We start from the raw sequence: 23,233 nt of genomic DNA, 5'->3' as shown, positions 1-23,233 counted from the left end.
GGGCCTGCTCGATCGCTTCGCAATCATATATCTAGATGACATCCTAATCTACTCCCGCGATCCTGCCCAGCACGCCGAGCACGTCCGCCAGGTCCTGCAGCGCCTACGAGCCCATGGCCTCTACGCCAAGCTGGAGAAGTGCGACTTTGACCTGCGCTCTGTCGAATTCCTCGGTCACATTGTGTCACCGCAGGGGATCCTCATGGACCCGAAAAAGGTGGAAGCGGTCCTGACCTGGCAGGCTCCTCAGAATCGCAAAGACCTGCAGCGGTTCCTTGGGTTTGCCAACTACTATCGGCAATTCATCCCGGCCTATGTCTCCCTGACAACACCCCTGACTCAACTACTCCGCCCCAAAGAACCCTTCTGCTGGTCCCCAGAGGCCGATAACGCCTTCTCCACTCTGAAGACCCGTTTTGCCACCGGGCCACTCCTGAGATACCCTGACCCCCAGCTTCCCTTTACGGTGGAAGCTGATGCCTCCAACGTGGCCCTGGGAGCAGTGCTGTCCCAGCGTGAGGAGCCGTCTCAGCCACTCCAGCCCTGCGCCTATTACTCACGCCAGCTCACCGCTGCGGAGAGGAACTACACCATCTGGGAAAGAGAGTTGCTCGCGATCAAGGCGGCTTTTGAGGTTTGGAGGCATTACCTCGAAGGGGCTTGCCACCCTGTTGAAGTGCTCACCGACCACCGGAACTTAGAGCACCTCCAGACCACCCGCCGTCTCAACCAGCGCCAGATCCGGTGGTCCCTATTCTTCTCTCGCTTTGACTTCCAGATCTCCTACATCCCCCATACCCGGAACCGGAAAGCAGATGCACTCTCCCGGAAACCGGAATACGCCCCTGCTTCAACTGAGGCCGCGCCCGCTGCTCCCATCCTGCCGCCCTCAGTGTTTGCAGCCACCTCCACTTCACCCACACTCGTGGAGGACATTCGTGCTAGCCAGGCCAACGATCCCTGGGTCCAGCAACACCTCCAGGCCCTCCAAGATGACTCGGCAGGCGAGTTCATGACTCGAGGCGGTCTCTTGCTACACCATGAACGCCTCTATGTGCCGCCCGGGCCCTTACGGGCAGAAGTGCTATGCCTGACCCACAATTTGTTGCCCGCCGGGCACTTCGGACAGCATAAGACCACCCACTTGCTGACGCGAGAATTCTGGTGGCCACAAGTTCGCTCCGATGTTGCCCGTTATGTCAGCTCCTGTGACGTCTGTCGGCGGGCCAAAGACGTCCCGGCCAAACCCTCAGGGTTGTTACAGCCCTTGCCCACACCCTCAGGACCCTGGGATACCATCTCGATGGACTTCATCACAGAACTCCCACGATCCAAGGGTCAGACTTGCATCTTGGTGGTCGTCGACCTATTTACCAAGATGGCCCACTTCATTCCGTACCCGAAACTTCCCACAGCTCAGGAGACAGCTCAGCTCTACCTGCAACACATCTTTCGTCTGCACGGACTCCCAGCCCACCTGATCTCAGACCGGGGGCCCCAGTTCTCCTCTCGGTTCTGGCAAGCCCTCCATTCCAGCCTGGGTACTCGAGTGCACCTGTCCTCAGCCTACCACCTGCAGACAGATGGTCAGACAGAGCGCACCAATGCCACGCTAGAGCAATATCTCCGCTGCTACACCTGCTACCAGCAGGACGATTGGACCACTCTGTTGCCTCTAGCGGAGTTTGCATACAACAACGCGGTCCACTCGTCTACCCAAATGACCCCTCGTCTACCCAAAAGAACCTACGGCTACCACCCTCGGTTCTTCCCGGCGATCCTGCCACCCACGAATGTCCCTGCCGTCGAGGCCTACCTGCAAGAACTCCGCGCCAGCCAAGACTTGCTCCGAGAGCAGCTACAGCGGGCCAAGGAAGCATATAAACTGGCTGCGGACCGGAAGAGGCAGGAAGGCCCCCCAGTCCAGCCGGGGGATCAGGGGTGGCTCTCAACTCGCTACCTGCGCCGGCCTGGTCGGTCTCACAAGCTGGATGCGCAGTTCATCGGACCCTACCCCGTCATGGACCAAATAAACCCTGTCGCCTTCAGGCTCCAGTTGCCACCTCACCTCCGCATTCACCCTGTGTTCCATCGCTCCCTCCTTGTTCCAGCTGCACCCCCTGACCCAGCTCGGCCTCCTTGCCCACCGGTGTTGGTGGATGACGAGGAAGAATACGAGGTGCGCCAGATCCTGGACTCCCGGTACCATTGCGGAGGCCTCCAGTACCTTGTGGACTGGGAGGGATACGGCCCAGAAGACCGGTCTTGGGAGCCCGTGAACAATCTTCATGCCCCGGACTTGGTGCAACAGTTCCACAACGACCACCCCGACCTCCCAGGTCCCTCGACGGAGGGGGGCCCTGGGGGGGGATAGTGTCATGGGTGCTGGGGACCCTGCAGAGGAAGACGAGTCTGCCAAGGAAACTGTACCCCTGCCACCTGCACCAGTACCCCTGCCTCCTGCTGAAGAAGATCCCAGCCCCCCTACCTCGCCCTCTCGGGTGGCTCGTGTGCGTGACCGCCTCCGTCAGGACCTCAGGGATCGGAGGAGGGCGGCACGCTCACAAGCAAGACGCTCCCTGAGTCCTGAGTTTTGGAGGATTCTGGCCCTCCTAAGAGCAAGGATGCTTGAGTTGTAACAGGATCCTTGCTGCCTCCCAGAGCCAGCAATTAGCCCAAATGGGCAACAGCCAGCAGAGGGCTATATAGCTGTGGGCTTTGGGAGGAGGCTTTGTGGAAGCAACTAGTCATCTCCCTGACGTTCTAGCATCCACCCAGCTTGACTTTGGTTCCTGACTCCCTGACTTTGGCTTTTGACTTCTGGACTCCCTGACCTCGGCTTCTGGACCTCGGACCTGCGATATTTGCACAGCGATTCGGATTTGGCACCTCGGACACTCCTGCTTGCTGGCTGCAGGCCTCGGACTGCCTCTGGACTTTGCCTGACCCGGCCCCAGCCGTGGCATCATGTTTGTTTGTGTCCTTTAAAAAGTTTATATCTCTGCTACCTAATCTTAAATAGGTACACACATGCCCTGGCACAACACGGCCCAGCCCGGCCCGACAAGCTCTCATTTATGTCAGATCCGTCCCTCATAACAAATGAGTTTGACACCCCTGTATTAAAGTAAATACATTACAAAAATCAAGCTGTGATACAAAAGCATTCCATTAATTTTTTTGATTTATTCAATATTATTAGTTTTAATTACTAAATTACAGTAATTATGCTCTGTTCTAGTAACGAATATTGGCACATGGCTCACATGTGCATTGAATTTAATTAGCGTTAATTGAATGAATTAAATAATAGAAGAATTAACATCTGTTACACACAGTCAAACACATAGATTTATAGCTCTTTGAATAAATATTGGCCTCCAGGATATCTGATCAATAAATCTTATGAAAGACCTTCTTTTAATTGGCATCTGAACCTATACATGGGAATCTTTCAGTGTAGTTCAGTTGCCCGTCTTCTTTTCCTTTTGCTTGGCTGAAAAATCAATAGGTACCTTTGAAACATAGCTACTGATTACTTGCCCAATCTTTCAATCTACCAGCAGTCAGATTTGTCAAGAGATTGTACTGTACTCGGTAAGTAATGAAAAAAGGGTTGGTACTGGCATAAAGAAGTCTTGCTAGCAAATGTCTGCATCAATAGCTTTGATACCAATATCACAAATAATTTGTTCTTAAATTTACTACAGACTTCTTCTATAATTTGCACTTCACCAACTCCAATTAGTGTTCCACTAATAAGTTTTGTGGGACTTTTAATACCATTTTAATGAAGTACTGTCTCTTCAATGCATTGTAGTGTACTGAATAGACATCACGGGAACTGTAGTTTCTGTTGCCTAGAATGATCTCAGATGCATCATGTATAGATGGAACATAGATCAAACATTTGGAAACATGGTGTAAGTTGGAGACTCCACTTATGAAATGTTTGTTCTACTTTTGTTCCAAGGACTTTGGAATTGTGTATATATTTCTCCTTTTCTCCATATTATACTCACAAAAGCCCTATGATTAAGTTAGCCAGTTACAGCTTCAGATAAACTTAGCAAAACCAGTAGATAAGCTTAGACGTCTCCAAAACCCTAGCAGTTGCAAAAAATTTTAAACTCCTTTTGTCAGTTATGTAGTAAATGATTTATTATAATTATTCACTGCTCAGTATCTGTGCATCATGCTGTGGAATTATTTTCTGTGGTCCCAGAAGGTAGGACCAGAACCAGTGGGTTGAAATTAAATCAAAAGAGTTTCCGGCTCAACATTAGGAAGAACTTCCTGACTGTTGGAATGGTTCCTCAATGGAACAGGAGGCTTCCTCAGGAGGTGGTGGGCTCTCCTTTCTTGGAGGTTTTTAAATGGAGGTTAGATGGCCATCTGACAGCAATGAATATCCTGTGAATTTAGGGGGAGGCATTTGTGAGTTTCCTGCATTGTGCAGTGGGTTGGACTAGATGACCCTGGAGGTCCCTTCCAATTCTATGGAACTTCTATTGATGAAAGGAAAGAACAAGTACACTGTCAAAAACTGTAAAGCCCAGGCATAGATAGATTTCTTTGTCTCTGCCTTTCACCTTCAAAGTCATTTGCTGAAAGCAGTAAAAATAAAGTATCCTTCTGCATTAGGATTCAAGTCTGTAAGTTAATATACTATGTGGTGAATTCTTAATACTGCTTAAAATATTAACAGTTAATCAACGGCAAACCCTTATTACTTTCTCAGTTTTTAATTATAATATTTGGATTAGGATGTTCACACATAACAAAGGACAACACTCTTGTATTTTTAGGGCAGCATTAATTGTAAAAATTTTATAGGAATAGCTGTAAAATATTTAATGAGAACCATATAACTGCATTTAATAAAATTGTTTATTGGCAATATAGCTATAAAGTGACTTAGAGTTCCATCTGGTGAACAGCTTTTGCTTTTTAGTTTGTTTTTGTTTTTTTAAAAAATACTTCATGAAAATGGTCTTGTATTTTGAGGTAGATATCTGTTGATTGAGACGCAGTTCCCAACATGATGGCCCTTGCGAAATAACTTCTTCAAACACACATGTGAAAGCAATATATCTGAATTATCCTCATAAATGATCCAGGGGCCATCCTAAAATCATTTTAGATGGAATTTGGAAACTGACATAGGTTTATCCTAGGAAATTATAGACTGTTTCTCCCACAAGTTTTTGCATGATTGGGGTCCATAAAGTAGTCTTATGAATTCTATATGTGTAAGGAACAATGAATAGTCTTATTAGATCCCTTGCTTAATAACACTTGAATGAATTATATCAAGTTATGTTAGCAAATACTACAGCCAGGGCATCATCTGAAGGACAGGTTTACAACATTTGACAGCTCAAAGGGAATCTGAGGGCTGGTCTACATATAGTGACTTTGATCCACTAGAACAGAGGTGGCCAAACTTGCTTAACATCAGAGCCACACAGAATAAATGTCAGATGTTTGAGAGCAGTAAGACATGGACATGTCTTTATTTAAACTCTTAATACTTTCTTTACACAGAAAGATAAAATACATATGTATGCACTTTACAACATGACCATAATAGAAAGATAGATCCAAGTGAGCAGCTGTGTTGTTCTGAAGCAGTTGAACAAAGCAGGAGAGCACACAAAAGCTTACGTTCTGAATAAAACTTGGTTGGTCTTAAAGGTGCACTTGACTCATGCTAGAAGAAGACTTTTTTAAAAACAAAAGCTTGGAATAACAGTCCCCATAAGCATAGGGAAAAGTTAGGATTTTTTTTTTGCACCAGTGGGAGAAGGAAAGAAATGTGTACCATATAAATCGCTGACCACTGTTTGCATCATTCTGCATCTCTCTTTGCCTTGACACCAAGTTAGCAAATACAGCTCCTACAAGAGCTATGAAACTAAGGGTGAACTCTGTGCTACCCTCTTTAATACTACCTCTGCTTCCAGAGACTCCCTCAGCTCTTGTGCTCTCTTTTCCTGCTCTAGGTTTTCGGCCAACCTCTGTGGTGGTGGAGAAGAGCTTGCAAACCTGCCAATTTTCCCCTCCTTTCCCACTTCACACATGGGGGTCGGGTAGTCACCTACCTATTGGTGAGTGCTAAAAGGCTGACTGAGGTCCCAATGTTAAGCATGTTTACTTGAGAGTAAACCTGCATTAAGTTCCTCCTCAGCTTTTGGGAGCTGCATAATATGTGTGAAAGAGCTGCATGTGGCTCTCGAGCTGCACTTTGGCCACCCCTACACTAGAACGTTTCCACAGACCACAGGTTTTCTGCAAAAGAGATGTGTCTTATCTTGCTTTTTCCACTCTCTGTAGTGCAAAATGCCCCCTTTTAGAGGCTAGGGGACTCCAAAGGAATAGCTATCGAGGGGACATTTTAGGGGAAGTCATGTTCCATGGCACAAATTCTGCTTACCACAGAAATGATCTGGTAGATCCAATCCTCTGACTTTTGTGGTCTACTTGAAGTAGCATCCACATATCTCCATATGTAGCATGTCTTGCTGCATAAATCGCTCTTGTGTGTGGAGAATTTTCATGCCCCCACCAGAAATGTCTTGTGACGTGGAAACTCTGTGTTGTGGTGGCTCACACATTTGTTGTGAGAAACAACCACCACGTGGGGATTTTTAAACAGCTGCTCCCCTGTGACAGTTGTGTTTCATAAGCCAACCCCTGGAAACACAGGGCAACATATTGTTATGGAAGGAAAGCTGGGGAGCATAAAAAATATATGGACAAAATGAATTAGGGAAGTGCTGGTTCTACTGTGGTATCTGCCAAGAAAAAGGGGGGGGGGGTATCTCAGTGTGTTCAAGAAACCGTGAACAAAGGAGAACCCAATAAGGACAGGGAAATGTGAAAAATTGTCTGTATACACACTTGAGAAGAGTATTATACAACCCCTCTCCAAATAATAATGGTCAATATCATACAGATGATGAAGTTCTGGTAGGACCAGTTTCCAAATTATGGAATACCCAAGTGGCGTCCAAAGCCCGCATCCTGTGTAAAAATTGCACACAAGTTCTTGAGTACCTATATGAATGGTAACTAGTTCAGATTACAGCTGTGACGATTGTTTTCTCTAAGCTGCAGAGTCTTGTGAGCAAAAATTCTACTTTGTGAGCTACTGGCATTAGAGCTGTGAGCTACTGGCATTAAAGTTGTGAGCTACTGCCTAAATTATTGTGCTCTGGGGCCATTTCTTCTGAGCTAAGACAAAAATGTGTAAGCTGGAGGCTAAAAATCTGTGAGCTAGCTCACACTAACTCATCTTAGAGGGAACACTGGCTGTGACATGCATAAAGAAAGAGTTTAGCTGCCCACCAGTTGGGAGAACTCACAACATTGGTCCATTGGGGAAATTTATGTTGCTGTTGCAGAAGCTCATGAATTTTCATGTGGATTTCTCCAGTATGCAAAATAGTGTTCCCCTTAAACTGTTTTAGGTCAGGAAAACAGTCTCATGGGGGGGCAGAGATTGAACCCCCTGTTCTGTCTGCACTGCAGTTGCTTTCTGAATCAGTCACCATTTGCATGAGAATTAAGGAACTTCTGACTGGTACACAAGATACAGTGTGGGCATCTCAGTTCTAACCCATGTGTTCTGGAAATCAGTTCTAGCCTCATATTTGGAAATTCTCTATATGCAGAGAGCTTTGGATTTCATTTAGTTTTATGGGATATAAAAATCCTTGCTTCTAGCTGTACATGGACTTCTATAAACTTTATTACAGAACAACCTTTTGCTAATGCAAACAAACAGAACTGAAGAGGAATGTGATATCTGGCCCTCCTAAACCAGAGTTTAACATAGGTGGTGTCTCAGTGATGTCTTGGTGAGCTTTTTAAAATAGGTTCATTTCCCTTTTATTAATGAGTTTAAATGGACAGTTATTATACTGCTTCTTCAACTTGGCTTTGAGTGTTCTACAGTTTCAGTGAAGAACAATGAAATAATTTTATGCTAAATGATATACATTGCTTTTGAAATTTGCTTAAACATTAATGTTTCCCTTTATCTCTGCCTAAAACAGAAGAATGAAAGCATCATTGTGACTCTTAATAACTACAGTAATACAAATCTGGAGAATGCTATACATGAGGGGTGGCCAACGGTAGCTCTCAAGATATTTTTGCCTACAACTCCTATCAGCCCCAACCAGCATGGCCAATGGCTGGGGCTGATGGGAGTTGTAGGCAAAAAACATCTGGAGAGCTACCGTTGGCCACCCCTGCTATACCTATATTCTGTGCCTGATGCTAGCTCAGGCAATGGCAGTAATCTCTGTGAATAGTGGGGAAACATCCCAAATGTCTCAAGGGACATTTATTTTTCTACTGCAGAATTATGCCAGTTTTATAAAATAGCGAGTCATCAAATAATGTATCATTTCCCTTTGAATTTCTTAAGTTGTACTGTGATTTTTTCTTAAGTTGTACTGTGATTTTTGTTCCCCTAGAGGAAAAGAACAAAAGCTCTTCCTGATGCATATAAACTATAAAAGGATTCTAAAACAAACTTTAGAGATGACATGCTGCTGTTTCATTCCTCTTTGTGGGGGGGGGGGGAATCACACTGCAGTGGCAAAATGCATTCCACTAAAGAATATTTTAATATTGTGCTCTCAAATGAATTTTTTATTGCTGGTGGAAAGTGCCATCACAGTTGACTTATGGAGACCCCAAGAGACATTCAGAGGTTGTTTGCCATTGCCTGCCTCTAGGTTACAACTCTGGTATTCCAAGGAGGTCTCCCATCCAAATACTAGCCAGGGTGAACTCTGATTAGCTTCCAAGATCTGATGAGATTAGGCTATCCAGGTCAGTGAATGAATTATGTAACCCTATTTTTTTTTTTTGAAGTTGTAGAACTTTCAAAATCTCAGTTGGAATGCTGCATTTCTTTTATATTGATGATACCAATGATACATTGGTGTAACAACTTTGGTTGTTGTGGAATCAAATGGGAGGAGGGTACCATATATGCACCCACCAGTTAATTCCAAAAATGAAGAGTAGGATTTTTTTAAAAAATCAAATAAAAATAAATAAATAATATATTTTTTTAAAAAGTTGCCATTTATTTATTTAGGCAATTCACAAGGTATAATCAAATGAATGACAAAATCATAAAAGCAATAAGAACATAAGAGAAGCCATGCTGGATCAGGCCAATGGCCCATCCAGTCCAACACTCTGTGTCACACAGTGGCCCAAAAAATTATATATATTTATATATGTATATACACACTGTGGCTAATAGCCACTGATGGACCTCTGCTCCATATTTTTATCTAACCCCCTCTTGAAGCTGTCTATGCTTGTAGCCGCCACCACCTCCTGTGGCAGTGAATTCCACATGTTAATCACCCTTTGGGTGAAGAAGTACTTTCTTTTATCCATTTTAACCTGACTGCTCAGCAATTTCATCGAATGCCCACAAGTTCTTGTATTGTGAGAAACGGAGAAAAGTACTTCTTTCACTAATCTCTCCATCCCATGCATTATCTTGTAAACCTCTATCATGTCACCCCGCAGTCGACGTTTCTCCAAGCTAAAGAGCCCCAAGCGTTTTAACCTTTCTTCATAGGGAAAGTGTTCCAACCCTTTAATCATTCTAGTTGCCCTTTTCTGGACTTTTTCCAATGCTATAATATCCTTTTTGAGGTGTGGAGACCAGAATTGCACACAGTATTCCAAATGAGACCGCACCATCGATTTATACAGGGGCATTATGATACTGGCTGATTTGTTTTCAATTCCCTTCCTAATAATTCCCAGCATGGCATTGGCCTTTTTTATTGCAATCGTACACTGTCTTGACATTTTCACTGAGTTATCTACCATGACCCCAAGATCTCTCTCTTGGTCAATCTCTGCCAGTTCACACCCCATCAACTTGTATTTGTAGCTGGGATTCTTGGCCCCAATGTGCATTACTTTGCACTTGTCCACATTGAACCTCATCTGCCATGTTGACACCCATTCACCCAGCCTCAACAGATCCCTTTGGAGTGCCTCACAATCCTCTCTGGTTCTCACCACCCTGAAGAATTTAGTGTCTTCTGCAAACTTGGCCACTTCACTGCTCACTCCCAACTCCAAATCATTACTGAACAAGTTAAAGAGCATGGGACCCAGTACTGAGCCCTGCGGCACCCCACTGCTTACCGTCCTTCACTACCGTCCTCCATTTATACTCACTCTCTGCTTCCTATTACTCAGCCAGTTTTTGATCCACAAGAGGACCTGTCCTTTTACTCCATGACTCTCAAGCTTTCTAAGGAGCCTTTGATGAGGAACTTTATCAAAACCTTTCTGGAAGTCAAGGTAAACAACATCTATTGGGTCTCCTTTGTCCACATGTTTGTTCACCTCCTCAAAGAAATGTAACAGATTAGTGAGACAAGATCTTCCCTTCCAGAACCCATGCTGAGTCTTCCTCAATAACCCATGTTCATCAATGTGCCTACTCATTCTGTCCTTGATAATGGTTTCTTCCAACCTTCCCAGTATTGAAGTCAGACTGACTGGCCTGTAATTTCCTTGCTCTCCTCTGGAACCATTTTTAAAGATGGGGGTGACATTTGCTATCTTCCAGTCCTCAGGAACGGATGCAGATATCAATGAAAGATTACATATTTTTGTCAGAAGATCCACAAATTCAACTTTGAGTTCTTTCAGAACTCTTGGATGTATGCCATCCGGACCTGGTGACTTATTAGTTTTTAATTCATCTATCAGTTGTAGGACCCCCTCTCTTGTCACCTCAATCTGACTCAGGTCTTTCAACACCCCTTCCAAAATTAGTGGTTCTGGAGTGGGCAAACACTTCTTGTCTTCCACAGTGAAGACGGAGGTAAAAAATGCATTCAGCTTCTCAGCCATTTCCCTATCTTCCTTCAGTAATCCTTTTACCCCTTGGTCATCCAAGGGCCCCACTGCCCCCTGGCTGGTTTCCTGCTTCTAATATATTTGAAGAAATTGTTATTGTTGGTCTTTATGTTTTTTGCAATATGCTCCTCATAGTCCCTTTTTGCCTGTCTGATCACAGTCTTGCATTGATTTGCCACAGCCTGTGTTCCCTTTTATTAATCTCACTTGGACTAGCTTTCCACTGCTTAAAGGAGTCCTTCTTACCTTTTACAGCTTCCATTACTTTGTCTGTTAACCATGCAGGCCTTTTCTTATACCTGTTTGTGCCTTTCTAACTTGTGGTATATATTTTATCTGAGCTTCTAGGATTGCAGTTTTAAAATAGCCTCCAAGATTCCCCAAGGGGTTTGACTGTATTTACCTTTCCTTTCAGTTTCCTCTTCACATGCCTCCTCATCTCAGAGAATTTACCCCTTTTAAAGTTAAACGTGGTTGTGTGGGTTTTTTGGGGCAACTCTCTATTTATACAAATGGTGAAATCAATAACATTATGGTCACTGCTCCCAAGCGGTGGGATCACTTTTACATCTCTCACGAAGTCTTGGGCATTACTTAGGACCAAATCCAGGATCGCCCCACCCCTGGTAGGTTCTGAGACCATTTGCTCCATGTCAGTTATGCATGTCAGTTCAAATAATAAAACAATACAGTTTCCATCACTATCAATAGTCAACCTACACCCCGCCCCTCACACACACATAATCCATACAAGCAACTAAAATGCAGCTCAACAGAAAGCCTGTTAAAACAGCACCATTTTACAAGCCCTTATAAAGTTTTGTTGTTTTTTTTTAAATTCTTTTTACTCACTCCAAGCTTCATGGATAGGGTAGAACAGAAATTGTCATCAAATAAATGCACAGCATATTCCACAGCATATTTATGTACCTTCAAGGCCACACATCTCTGTGCTTGTTATGATTAATGTGCACTGTCTGTCCTTAATAGACACATTGAAATTTGAACCATAGCATTCTAGTGTTTCTTTTTAGAGACAGTGCTTGTTTATGCTTATTTATTTATTTTAAAAAAAACCCATTTGGATAGATACATTCCAGATCACACTGTGATGACTACGTAAGCAAGCAGCCTGTTAAGAATGACATATATTTCAGGGCCACGGAGCTCCAGATTATAGTCCCCAGAGAAGAATTAGTCTGATTGGGCATCAAGTTTGCAGTTGAGGGAACTGTGGGGTGAAGCACAGGCAAATACAGACATTTCTTTCTTCCTGTTAATAATATCCAGACGCTGTGAGGAATGTGGAAGTGGTTGCAATTATTTTGACAAATGCATTTATCTCTCTGTTTTGTTGTATGATATGGCATAAGGGAAACTCTGGTGCAGTCATGCACAGCAGTAATTTATTGGTGGTTTAGGGATGTGGGCCCAGAACAAATTCTAGACAAAAGCAAAACATGTTTGGGTTTTTACAGACTGCTTTGGCAAAAGGACCAAAGCTGTGATTTGGAGCGCCAACATTTGGTTTTTCATTTGCCTTAGTCGCGGTGACAGCTGAGGTGACCTGTATTAGCTTTTAATTACCACCAAAAAAGAAAAAAGACCCTCACATTCATCTGCAGCCAGTTTCACAACACAAGCAATATAGTTGTGATGACTGAACTAGCTTGCATGCTTTTTTACAAAAGTAACTCAGTCTGTACTCATGAAGTGATGGTCTCTTTTGGGGCTAGGAGTAAGTTTTAGAACTGAGGCCAAAGATTAAGCCTCATTGAAATGAAGAGCAAAGTTGTGAGGAAGCTTCAGTACTTTTTTTTTGTAGAAAAAGGCCAACAGGAGCTCATTTGCATATCAGGCTACACCGCCTGGCCTGGGAACATGTGGCTGCCACATGGCATGTCGGGCCAGCAAGTACTTGGAAGCTTCATGCATGTATGAGCACTCCCACACCAGAACAAATTGCAGGACTGGGACAAAAAAATGGGGGAAATTGAAGGGCAACAAAAACTAGGGGTGGAGGTGGTAAAAGATTCGGTTAGGGAAGGTATTGCTTTACTACAGAAGAAGAGCCAGGGTTGTGGTTCAGTGGTAGAGTATCTGCTTTGCCTGCAGATCTTTTCAGGTGGTTGCTTAGGAGTGCCTCTGCTCCACCCTCTTTGCATTTTAAGCTGCGCCTTGCCAAAGGCGCGAGCCTTTGGAGCGAGCTAAAGGGCTCTTGGCCTGTGGCTCTTGGCCTAGGGGCTCCCGAAGGACCAGGGACCCAGATCCCTGATTTCCTTGTTCTCCCAATAAGGTAAGTTGACCCTCCAGAAGGGGAGCCACTTAAACAAACAGTATTTAAAGAGGACTGTATATTTATATTTATATTTAGAAGATAGAATGCCAGCAGTTGGGTTGGGGGCTTTCCAGTGTATTGCACTGAGTGTCACATGTATGACTATCTGCCCAAAGGACAGAAGTCTTGGTTCGTACCCTTGAGACCGAGGTGACTTAGCTGGAGAAGCAGAAACAGTCAGTTAGGCACTTGAAGAAGACTCTCGGGGATGTATTAGATGAGCCCCACTCTGAACGTGGCAGCCCCGTTGCTGCCAAGGATCATGAGGATCGAGAGGGAACAGGGCACCGTGCTGAGGATAAGGGGAATGCGCCCTCAGAAGGGACCTCTTCTTCGGTTGGTGAGCGGGAATCCTTTCGCGCCAAGGAACCATCCCTGGCAGGGGGAGAGGGGGGGGTTGGTAGTTGGTGATTCGATCCTTAGGCAAGTAGACAGCTGGGTGGCAAAACCATGTACTGACCGTATGGTGACTTGCCTGCCTGGTGCGAAGGTAGCAGACATTACGCGTGTAGTAGATAGGCTGATACAGTGCTGGGGAGGAGCCTGTGGTCGTGGTGCATGTTGGCACCAACGATGTGGGGAAATGCAGTCATGAGGTCCTGGAGGAAAAATTTAGGCTGCTAGGCGGGAGACTTAAGGCCAGGACCTCCAAGGTAGCCTTCTCAGAAGTGCTACCTGTTCCACGTGCAGGGCAGGAGAGACAGGCACAAATTAGAAGTCTCAATGTGTGGATGAGACGATGGTGTAAGGAGGAAGGGTTTAAGTTTGTTAGGCACTGGGATGCTTTCTGGAACAAGCGGGAGCTGTACAAAAGAGACAGTCTCCACTTGTCCCCAGATGGAACCAGGCTGCTGGCGCTTAAAATCAAAAAGGTGGCAGAGCAGTTTTTAAACTAAATCTTGGGGGAAAGCCAACAGGAGATGAAATGTCTCTGGTTCGGGAGGACTCGTCTCAAAGAGATGAAGGGTTGGCTGCTATTTTTCTACCGGGTAACGGATCTGAGTTGTCCACTGTGATGGTGACAAACAGTATGGACTGTCTGCCAGAGTCTCGAGGCGGCAGGAGGAAGGTGGCGGGCCTAGCTTGCCTGGGAAATTATAGATGTTTGTATGCAAATACTAGAAGTGTTCGAAGTAAAATTGGTGGATTGGAATGTTTAGTGTTGGGAGAAAACATAGACATTGTGGGAATTTCAGAAACTTGGTGGAATGAGGAGAATCAGTGGGACACGGTGATTCCTGGATATAAGTTATATTGGAAGGATAGGGAGGGAAGGATTGGAGGTGGGGTGGCTCTGTATGTCAGAGAGGATATACTGTCCAGTAAGACTTAGGTCAGAGAATTAGATTCCCTTTTAGAAATGCTTTGGGTTGAAATAGAGGGCCCAAAAGGAAATTTAGCTATGGGAGTTTATCATCGGCCACCAAATCAAAAGAGAGAGGACGATTATAATATGATGGAAGGCTTAAAGATAGCGGCTAAATGTAAAATCTGTGTCGTAATAGGTGATTTTAACTACCCGCAGATTGATTGGGTCAATATGTGTTCTGGTCAATAGAAAGAGATTGAGTTTCTTGATGCTCTCAATGACTGTGCTATGGAGCAGATGGTCTCAGAACCCACCAGGGGTGGAGCGATCCTGGATTTGGTCCTAAGTAATGCCCAAGACTTGGTGAGAGATGTAAAAGTGATTGCGCCGCTTGGGAGCAGTGACCCTAATGTTATTATTCACCGTTTGTATAAATAGGGAGTTGCCCCAAAAGACCGCCACAACCACGTTTAACTTTAAAAGGGGTAAATTCACTGAGATTAGGAGGCATGTGAGAAGGAACCTGAAAGGAAAAGTAAATACGGTCAAACCCCTTGGGGAAGCTTGTAGACTATTTAAAACTATAATCCTAGAAGCTCAGATAAAATACATACCACAAGTTAGGAAAGGCACAAACAGGAATAAGAAAAGGCCTGCATGGTTAACAAGCAAAGTAACGGAAGCTGTAAAAGGTAAGAAGGACTCCTTTAAGCGGTGGAAAACCAGTCCAAGTGAGATTAGTAAAAGGGAAAACAGGCTGTGGCAAATCAAATGCAAGACTGTGATCAGGCAGGCAAAAAGGGACTATGAGGAGCATATTGCAAAAAACAAAAAGACCAACAATAAAAATTTCTTCAAATATATTAGAAGTAGGAAACCAGCCAGGGAGACAGTGGGGCCCTTGGATGACCATGGGGTAAAAGGATTACTGAAGGAGGATAGGGAAATGGCTGAGAAGCTGAATGAATGTTTTGCCTCCATCTTCACCGTGGAAGATGAGAACTTTTTGCCTGCCCCAGAACCACTAATTTTGGAAGGGGTGTTGAAAGACCTGAGTCAGATTGAGGTGACAAAAGAGGAGGTCCTACAACTGATAGACAAATTAAAAACTAATAAGTCACCGAGTCCAGATGGCATACATCCGAGAGTTCTGAAAGAACTCAAAGTTGAACTTGTGGATCTTCTAACAAAAATCTGTAATCTTTCATTGAAATCTGCCTCCGTTCCTGAGGACTGGAAGGTAGCAAATGTCACCCCCATCTTTAAAAAGGGTTCCAGAGGAGATCCGGGAATTACAGGCCAGTCAGTCTGACTTCAATACCGGGAAAGCTTGTAGAAAGCATTATCAAGGACAGAATGAGTAGGCACATTGATGGACATGGGTTATTGAGGAAGACTCAGCATGGGTTCTGTAAGGGAAGATCTTGCCTCACTAACCTGTTACATTTCTTTGAGGGGGTGAACAAACATTTGGACAAAGGAGACGCAATAGATGTTGTTTGCCTTGACTTCCAGAAAGGTTTTGATAAAATTCCTCATCAAAGGCTCCTTAGAAAGCTTGAGAGTCATGGAGTAAAATGACAGTTTTTGTGGATCAAAAGCTGGCTGAGTAACAGGAAGCAGAGAGTGAGTATAAATGGGCAGTCTTCGCAGTGGAGGACGGTAAGCAGTGGGGTGCCGCAGGGTTCAGTTCTGGGTCCCATGCTCTTTAACTTGTTCATAAAAGATTTAGAGTTGGGAGTGAGCAGTGAATTGGCCAAGTTTGCGGATGACACTAAAGTGTTCAGGGTGGTGAGAACCAGAGAGGATTGTGAGGAACTCCAAAAGGATCTGTTGAGGCTGGGTGAGTGGGCGTCAACGTGGCAGATGCGGTTCAATGTGGCCAAGTGCAAATTAATGCACATTGGGGCCAAGAATCCCAGCTACAAATACAAGTTGATGGGGTGTGAACTGGCAGAGACTGACCAAGAGAGAGATCTTGGGGTCGTGGTAGATAACTCACTGAAAATGTCAAGACAGTGTGCGTTTGCAATAAAAAAGACCAACGCCATGCTGGGAATTATTAGGAAGGGAATTGAAAACAAATCAGCCAGTATCATAATGCCCCTGTATAAATCGATGGTGCGGTCTCATTTGGAGTTCTGTGTGCAGTTCTGGTTGCCGCACCTCAAAAAGGATATTATAGTATTGGAGACATTCCAGAAAAGGGCAACTAAAATGATTAAAGGGCTGGAACATTTTCCCTATGAAGAAAGGTTGAAACGCTTAGGACTCTTTAGCTTGGAGAAACGTCGACTGCAGGGTGACATGATAGAGGTTTACAAGATAATGCATAGGATGGAGAAAGTAGAGAAAGAAGTATTTTTCTCCGTTTCTCACAATACAAGAACTCGTGGGCATTCGATGAAATTGCTGAGCAGACAGGTTAAAACGGATAAAAAGAAGTACTTCTTCACCCAAAGGGTGATTAACATGTGGAATTCACTGCCACAGGAGGTGGTGACGGCCACAAGCTTAGCCACCTTCAAGAGGGGTTTAGATAAAAATATGGAGCAGAGGTCCATCAGTGGCTATTAGCCACAGTGTGTGTGTGTGTGTGTGTATATATATAAATTTTTTGCCACTGTGTGACACAGAGTGTTGGACTGGATGGGCCATTGGCCTGATCTAACATGGCTTCTCTTATGTTCTTAATTCCGCAGCATCTCCAGTCAAAAAAGGATCAGGTAGGAGGTGATGTGACTGACATGTACCAGAGACCCTGGAGAGCTACTGCCAGCCAGAGTAGATAGCATTGACCTTATTAGGCCAATGGTTTGGCCACTGTAAAGGCAACTCCATATACTCCTGTGACTACTCTCAGTCAAGAATGGGGCAGCAGGAAGCATGATTTGATCTAGGCTTTTCCCTCCTCCCTCTAGTCCCCCCCCATTTACTGCAGTTAACTGATAGCAAGGCCAAATGTAGTCTGGCATCACCTGAAAAGGAAAGGGATTTGGGGCTAGAATCTGGGGATGTGGCTTGGAGGCAAGAAAAAAGACAAGCAGCAAGCAAACTAACTGGGATTTATGAATAAATTGGCCTGTTATGTAAGTCTGGTAAATGATCGATGGCTTGTAAAACAAACTGGTATAAAAAAACCCAGTCTGTTGTGATGTTTGAATGCACCTAAAAACAGGTCAAATGCAAGAATAGGACAAAATAAAATATTAACATCTTACAGCATGATGGTGGTGTAAACTGCAATCAAATCACAGCAGACATCTGGTGACCCCATAGGATTTTCATGGCAAAAAACCCAGAGGTGGTTTGCCATTTGGTCTCTGCACTTCCTTGGTGGTCTCCCACCCAAGTACTAACCTTGGACTTCCTTGCTGATCTCCCACGCAAGTACTAACTAGGGCTGACCCTGCTAAGCTTCTGGGATCTGAAGTGATCAGGTTAGCCTGGGCCAAACTGATAGGTAGGTCACTTGCCCATTCAGACTCCCAGTACACCCATGCAGATTTTCATGTGGATTTTTGTTTTGAAGGCAGATATAGTTTGCATGGATTAAGAATATAGCTACTTGATCCTGAAGTTTTCAAACAGGTATTGTGGAACATTCTAATTATCATCCAGCTTCATTAAGAAATGTTCCTAATCTTTCCTAAGATCTCTTTAATACCAGTTTGATAACCAGTCCTATTTTTTCTCTCTTGCCCCCCTCCCCCCTCCACATTAGAATTCAAAAGAAAATTCTGGTTGCTCGTTACATTCTTGATTGACATTCATTCAAGCTTGTGTCATGTTGTGATCTTTAATTAATATTTGGAGTGTGTCAGCTTGTAGTAAAATGCTAAATAAAAAGTTAGACTTTTATTGCAAAGGCAAGCAGGAATGAGCAGAGACAGATGAAAGTGAAAATATGCTAACTTTTTGAATCCAAAATTGATTTTAAGCCAATGAATTTCTTCACATCACATGCTAAAATACTGAGGAGGGGTGGAGAAGAACTACAGTGTGATAGATTAGATGATGTTTTAAGTAATTTTGTGACATTTATGTTGGAATTAACTGCAGGGGCTCTATCAAGTGTAATGTATCTTGTAAATGCTGTGAGAAAGAAATAAGACCGTTAAGTAAAAGGAGACAGCATCGTCTTTCTTGAGTACCTCAAGCGGCTGAGTCTGCCACTGGCTTTTTGAGACTCAGCAAATGAGTGCAAATCCAAGTCAGTGGTACATTTGCTCATTTCAAAGAAACACCCCAGAGCAGGTTGAGAGAAAGCTGTGTTTTTGGAGGTTATATTGCAAGTGTTTATTTTCTCAATAAGTACTTGTCAGGCCAAGGTTCCCTGCACAGTCCTTGAAGACCTTCAGTCTGCCTCTCAGGAATGAATTTCTGATTTCAAGAGAGCTGCATAATGAATCCTAAATGTGCTTATTTTAGTGGAGCACATGAGCAAAGAAATGTGCTCGGATTGCAGACTGTTTAATTCAGGGCTGGGGCTTTAAGAAAAAGAGGTGCTAGGGTTTTTGCTTGCCTGTTATGCCCTGGACAGCGGTTGAGCCCTTCCTGGGTACAGCACCTAGCAGCTTTTTCATCATCTTTAATTCTTCATGGCAGAACGTTTCGTCTTTGCAGATTTGCAGCTATGCCCATTTCATGGCAGATACTGAAGTCTGGATGTGATTATGCCATGGCAAAGGAAATGTTTAACGCAAATGCTCAGAAACAGTCTAATCTTTTATTACCTGGTTTCTTTCAAGTTTAATTGTAGCACCAGCAAGAGTGCTAAAATATGGCCTGGATTAAACCCTGGAGACATTATTTGTGGAAGAAAAAACCCCAAGAACAAATGTTGTCCTTTTCTATATGATGACCAATCAGAAGGCTTAGAAGGGTGCAACTCTACTTAGTATGGTTCTACATTGGGCAGGTCTTAGCTGAGACATGTAATTGGATCTCCCCCATAGTTTCTGAAGAACAATTTCAACTGGCTATAGCACCACCTCAGATAAGGGCCATACATAGAAGGGAACAGACTGTGTTTAACTCCTTTAATCCCTGCAAGATTGTTAACTGAAAATGGTGTCTCCACATTGTTAGCCCATTAAAGACAAAGGACTGGTGTCCATCTCCTTTCTTTAAAAGGCTAACAATGGTTTAGGAGGGCCTGATTTTGATGAGCAAAACCTTATTGGGTAAATGGATTAAATCTCCTCTCTTTTTCTGTGCATCAGCCAATGTGAATCAGGGCCACACAGGTGAAATTTGTATGTAAAATGAAAGTCTGTGATTTTTGTCATTTCTTATTTTGACCCTAAGAGCTGACTTCGATAAAATAATATCTTTAAACTAAGGGAACATTAAAAAAAAAAAACAGTTGAGATACTGGCTATGGGACATCTGAAGGGGAAAACATCCTGAGAAATCAAAGTATGCTAGGGAGTGAGGAAGTTGTAGCTCATGGTTTTTTGCAAAAATCTACTTTTTTAGACCTAAGAGCATGAGCTAACAAGAAAAATCAGTTGCACGCTGTGCCCAACATGACTAGTAATAAAATTGCTGTTGTTTTTAATGTAAACTGGGATGGAGGGGGTGTCAAGAAGAGCATTAGATATTGGTTTTCATTGTCTCACACCTAAATCTAAAGTAGCACTGCTGGGTTTGAAGATTGATGATATCAGAGAATAGAATCTAACTCTTGTAGTTTTTACTTTTTAAAGTGATTCTTTTCACCCAATATTCATGGGACGCTTCTCTGCTCAGTACATTAGCTAATAAAACACACCCACACAAATCCAATTACAAAATAAGCAGTGTACCAGAAAAATATAGATTCCTATCTTGATGTTGATGTATTGCTCATTGCAATGTTTCATTCTTACTAAATGACAATGCAAGTACAGAGTAAAAAGAATCAGACTTCAAAAGAATCTTGTTTTGCTGGCTCACTATAGGTGTACATGTTAATTATAGCTCACCTGTTGCATTGATTTTTATACATTGCTACTTATAAAGCATCAGAATTTTACCATACACCCAAGTTACCCGTTATAATAGGCTTTAATGTTGCTTAGTAAATTAGGCAAGATCTAGCTTACGCTCTGCTTGGCAGATGCAGCTCTCTGGTGCATGCAGGCATCCATATGTGGGAATGAGGCAAACTGAAATGATTGGTGAGAGAAAATTTGTTATATGAAAACAGTAGAAAGTAATTCATTGGGCATTGGATTGGGGTTTAAGAGTTGTATCATATGTTCCTCTGTTCTGCTGAATTTTCCTTCAAGAAAGAAAGCATTAAACTGTTGAAGGATGTCTTTCTGTGTTGGAAAGAAGACTTGGAGGACCTGGACGACTTCCTTCCACTGGAGGAAGACTTGGTGAAAAGGAGTCATGGGACCAATGCTAGGAAATCAAATACATTTGGTTGGATGTAACCACCATTTCCACTGGTGGTGAAAAGAGGATGAGAGGGTTTTCCCTTTGACTGCAAAAAAGACTATGCTGGGAATCATGAGACTGGCAAAGACAAATCCAGCTGGGATGAGGGTTATTGTGAGGAAAATTAAGTGAGACTGAGTGGTAAAGATGTCAGGATGCAATTCAGTGTTTACACATTCTCACTGTGGTTCCCTTAGACAAGCATATGTTTGAGGCCAACTGAAACTGTTATGTTGTGTTTTTTCCTTCTGTTTGAGAATGAAAATTTGATAATGACTCTCAATCTTCCAAAGTCCTCTTTATGTACCATGTTATCCTTCTAAATGTATGTTCTCCCCCACCATCTCAGGTTGCACCCATTGTTAAAGAGAGGATGATGAAAAAAGGCAGTATGATGCTGGGATACCAACCTCATCATGACAAAGTAAACTTCTTTCGCCAGGTCATTATCAGCCCCCAGGTGAGCCGTGAGGACATGGACTTCCTGCTTGATGAGATAAACTTACTTGGCCAAGACTTGTAGCTGGTATTCCACAACACAAGAGATCCCTTGTGTTTGTGTGTGTGTGGGGGGTAGAGTTTACAGATTAAGAATGCATGAAGGCTAATGGTACTAGACCATGGAACCCATAGATCAATGCTTAAGTAACCCAAAAACACAGTCCAAAACAATGTTTGGGGAAAGGGACAGCAGGGGAAGGGATTCTTTTGAAATAAATATTCTGTGTTCAATGTTGGCAGGTATTAAGTTGATAATTGATGCTAAGATGGGCCAAATTTTAACCAACAACAAATTGTTACAAGGTATTTGAAGTCAGTGTGGTTCCCATTGTGTAATATTTCAGCCTAAGCTTGGGTAAATGAGTATTTTTAAAACGCTAATGTGGTGCAGGCTAAAATGTAGAAATTTAAAGTCAGCGGGGCAGTACAACAGTTGGTTGACTGAGGTATTCCCTTGTCTACCCACTTTTCTTCAAAAACACCAGTAATTTTTTTGGAGATCAAAATGTTGCAATTTATTCATAAGCCTTTTTTTGATTTTTTGAAAAATATAATTTAATTCAGATTAAATCTATATTGTTAATGCATAAGCAAGGTATTTCTTAAGCATTTTAGAAATATTCAAGCTTAAAATGACATGTGTGTATATATATACATTTATATATATATTTCTCATAGAGTTGTATTTTTTTAATACTGTATGGCTATTTAAATTGTTACAATTATTCAACCAATGATGTGTTTCAAAATATGTAAAAACTATCACATTTCACAGGAGCTGCATGTATCTTTAGGAGATGGTCTGGTAATAATGTGTGTAATAAATTGAAATTTGCTCATAATATTCAAATAGAGACATAACTTATAAGGCAACTAAATATTTTTGTGAAGCTAAGACCATAATGGATTTAACCTGTTTAATTTTACTGAAAAAAGATTCAGGTGGGTAGCTGTGTTGCTCTGAAGTAACAGAACAAAGTTTGAATCCAGTGACACCTTTAAGACCAAAAAAGTTTAATTCAAGATATAAGCTTTTATGTGCATGCAGAATTAAACCTTGTTGGACTTAAAGGTACCACTGGACTCAAACTTCGTTATTTTATTGATGTTATGATCTGTTTTAGAAAATAAATTTGTTGTTCATGATCTTTCATTACTGTAAGTGGAACTTCTATTCTATCTGTACACTGAATTTGGAAGTTAAATTTGTGACATGGTGTAATACTAGAGCTCTCTCTCTCTATATATATATATATTTTTCCTGTACCCTCTAATTATTTAATATCCATACAGAACAGCCTCAAAGTTCTAGGGGCCCTGTGTGCTTTTAGCTGAATATTGGAATAAAAAGTGAGCAACAACTAAGTGAATAGACTTTTTATTTTTAAAATCAACAACTCCTCCTCTAACACATTGTCCAGTTCATGCAAAATAGCCTGTTCACAAATTGTCCCTGCCTTCTAATCCAACACAACCATGCTTTAATTCTTGGTGAGCTATTTTGCTGTTTTCAGAAGTTTTCAGAAGTTGTGGAAGTTCAAATGGCATCTTCACCTTCTCCTTGTGAGACAGCAGACTCACTTCTGAAGTACAGTGACTCTGTGACCATCACAATTTGACCCCTACCTGCAGCTGGCCATCAGATGTGCTGCAGGTGGGCCCCCTTTGTCTTCTCGGAAGGTGGAAGAGCGGGTCTTCAAACTGCAGCTGGCTTCCTTTCAGGGAAGTAGTCAAAA

At 43.0% G+C, this 23,233-nt stretch overlaps 1 protein-coding gene across 1 annotated transcript in view; it reads left to right on the top strand.

Moving 5' to 3' along the window:
• GADL1 (glutamate decarboxylase like 1) overlaps positions 1-22,735 on the top strand; it is a 116,006-nt gene extending 93,271 nt beyond the window's left edge. Inside the window, exon 15 of the mRNA XM_060248825.1 lies at positions 21,346-22,735. Coding sequence (XP_060104808.1) covers positions 21,346-21,519 — 174 coding nt within the window. The 3' untranslated portion in view covers positions 21,520-22,735. The remainder of the gene's footprint in view (positions 1-21,345) is intronic.
• Positions 22,736-23,233: the final 498 nt, after the last annotated feature.

Source organism: Heteronotia binoei, chromosome 10 (assembly GCF_032191835.1).
Source record: "Heteronotia binoei isolate CCM8104 ecotype False Entrance Well chromosome 10, APGP_CSIRO_Hbin_v1, whole genome shotgun sequence".
Classification (NCBI taxonomy): domain Eukaryota; kingdom Metazoa; phylum Chordata; class Lepidosauria; order Squamata; family Gekkonidae; genus Heteronotia; species Heteronotia binoei.
This window is presented reverse-complemented; position numbering and strand designations above follow the sequence as displayed.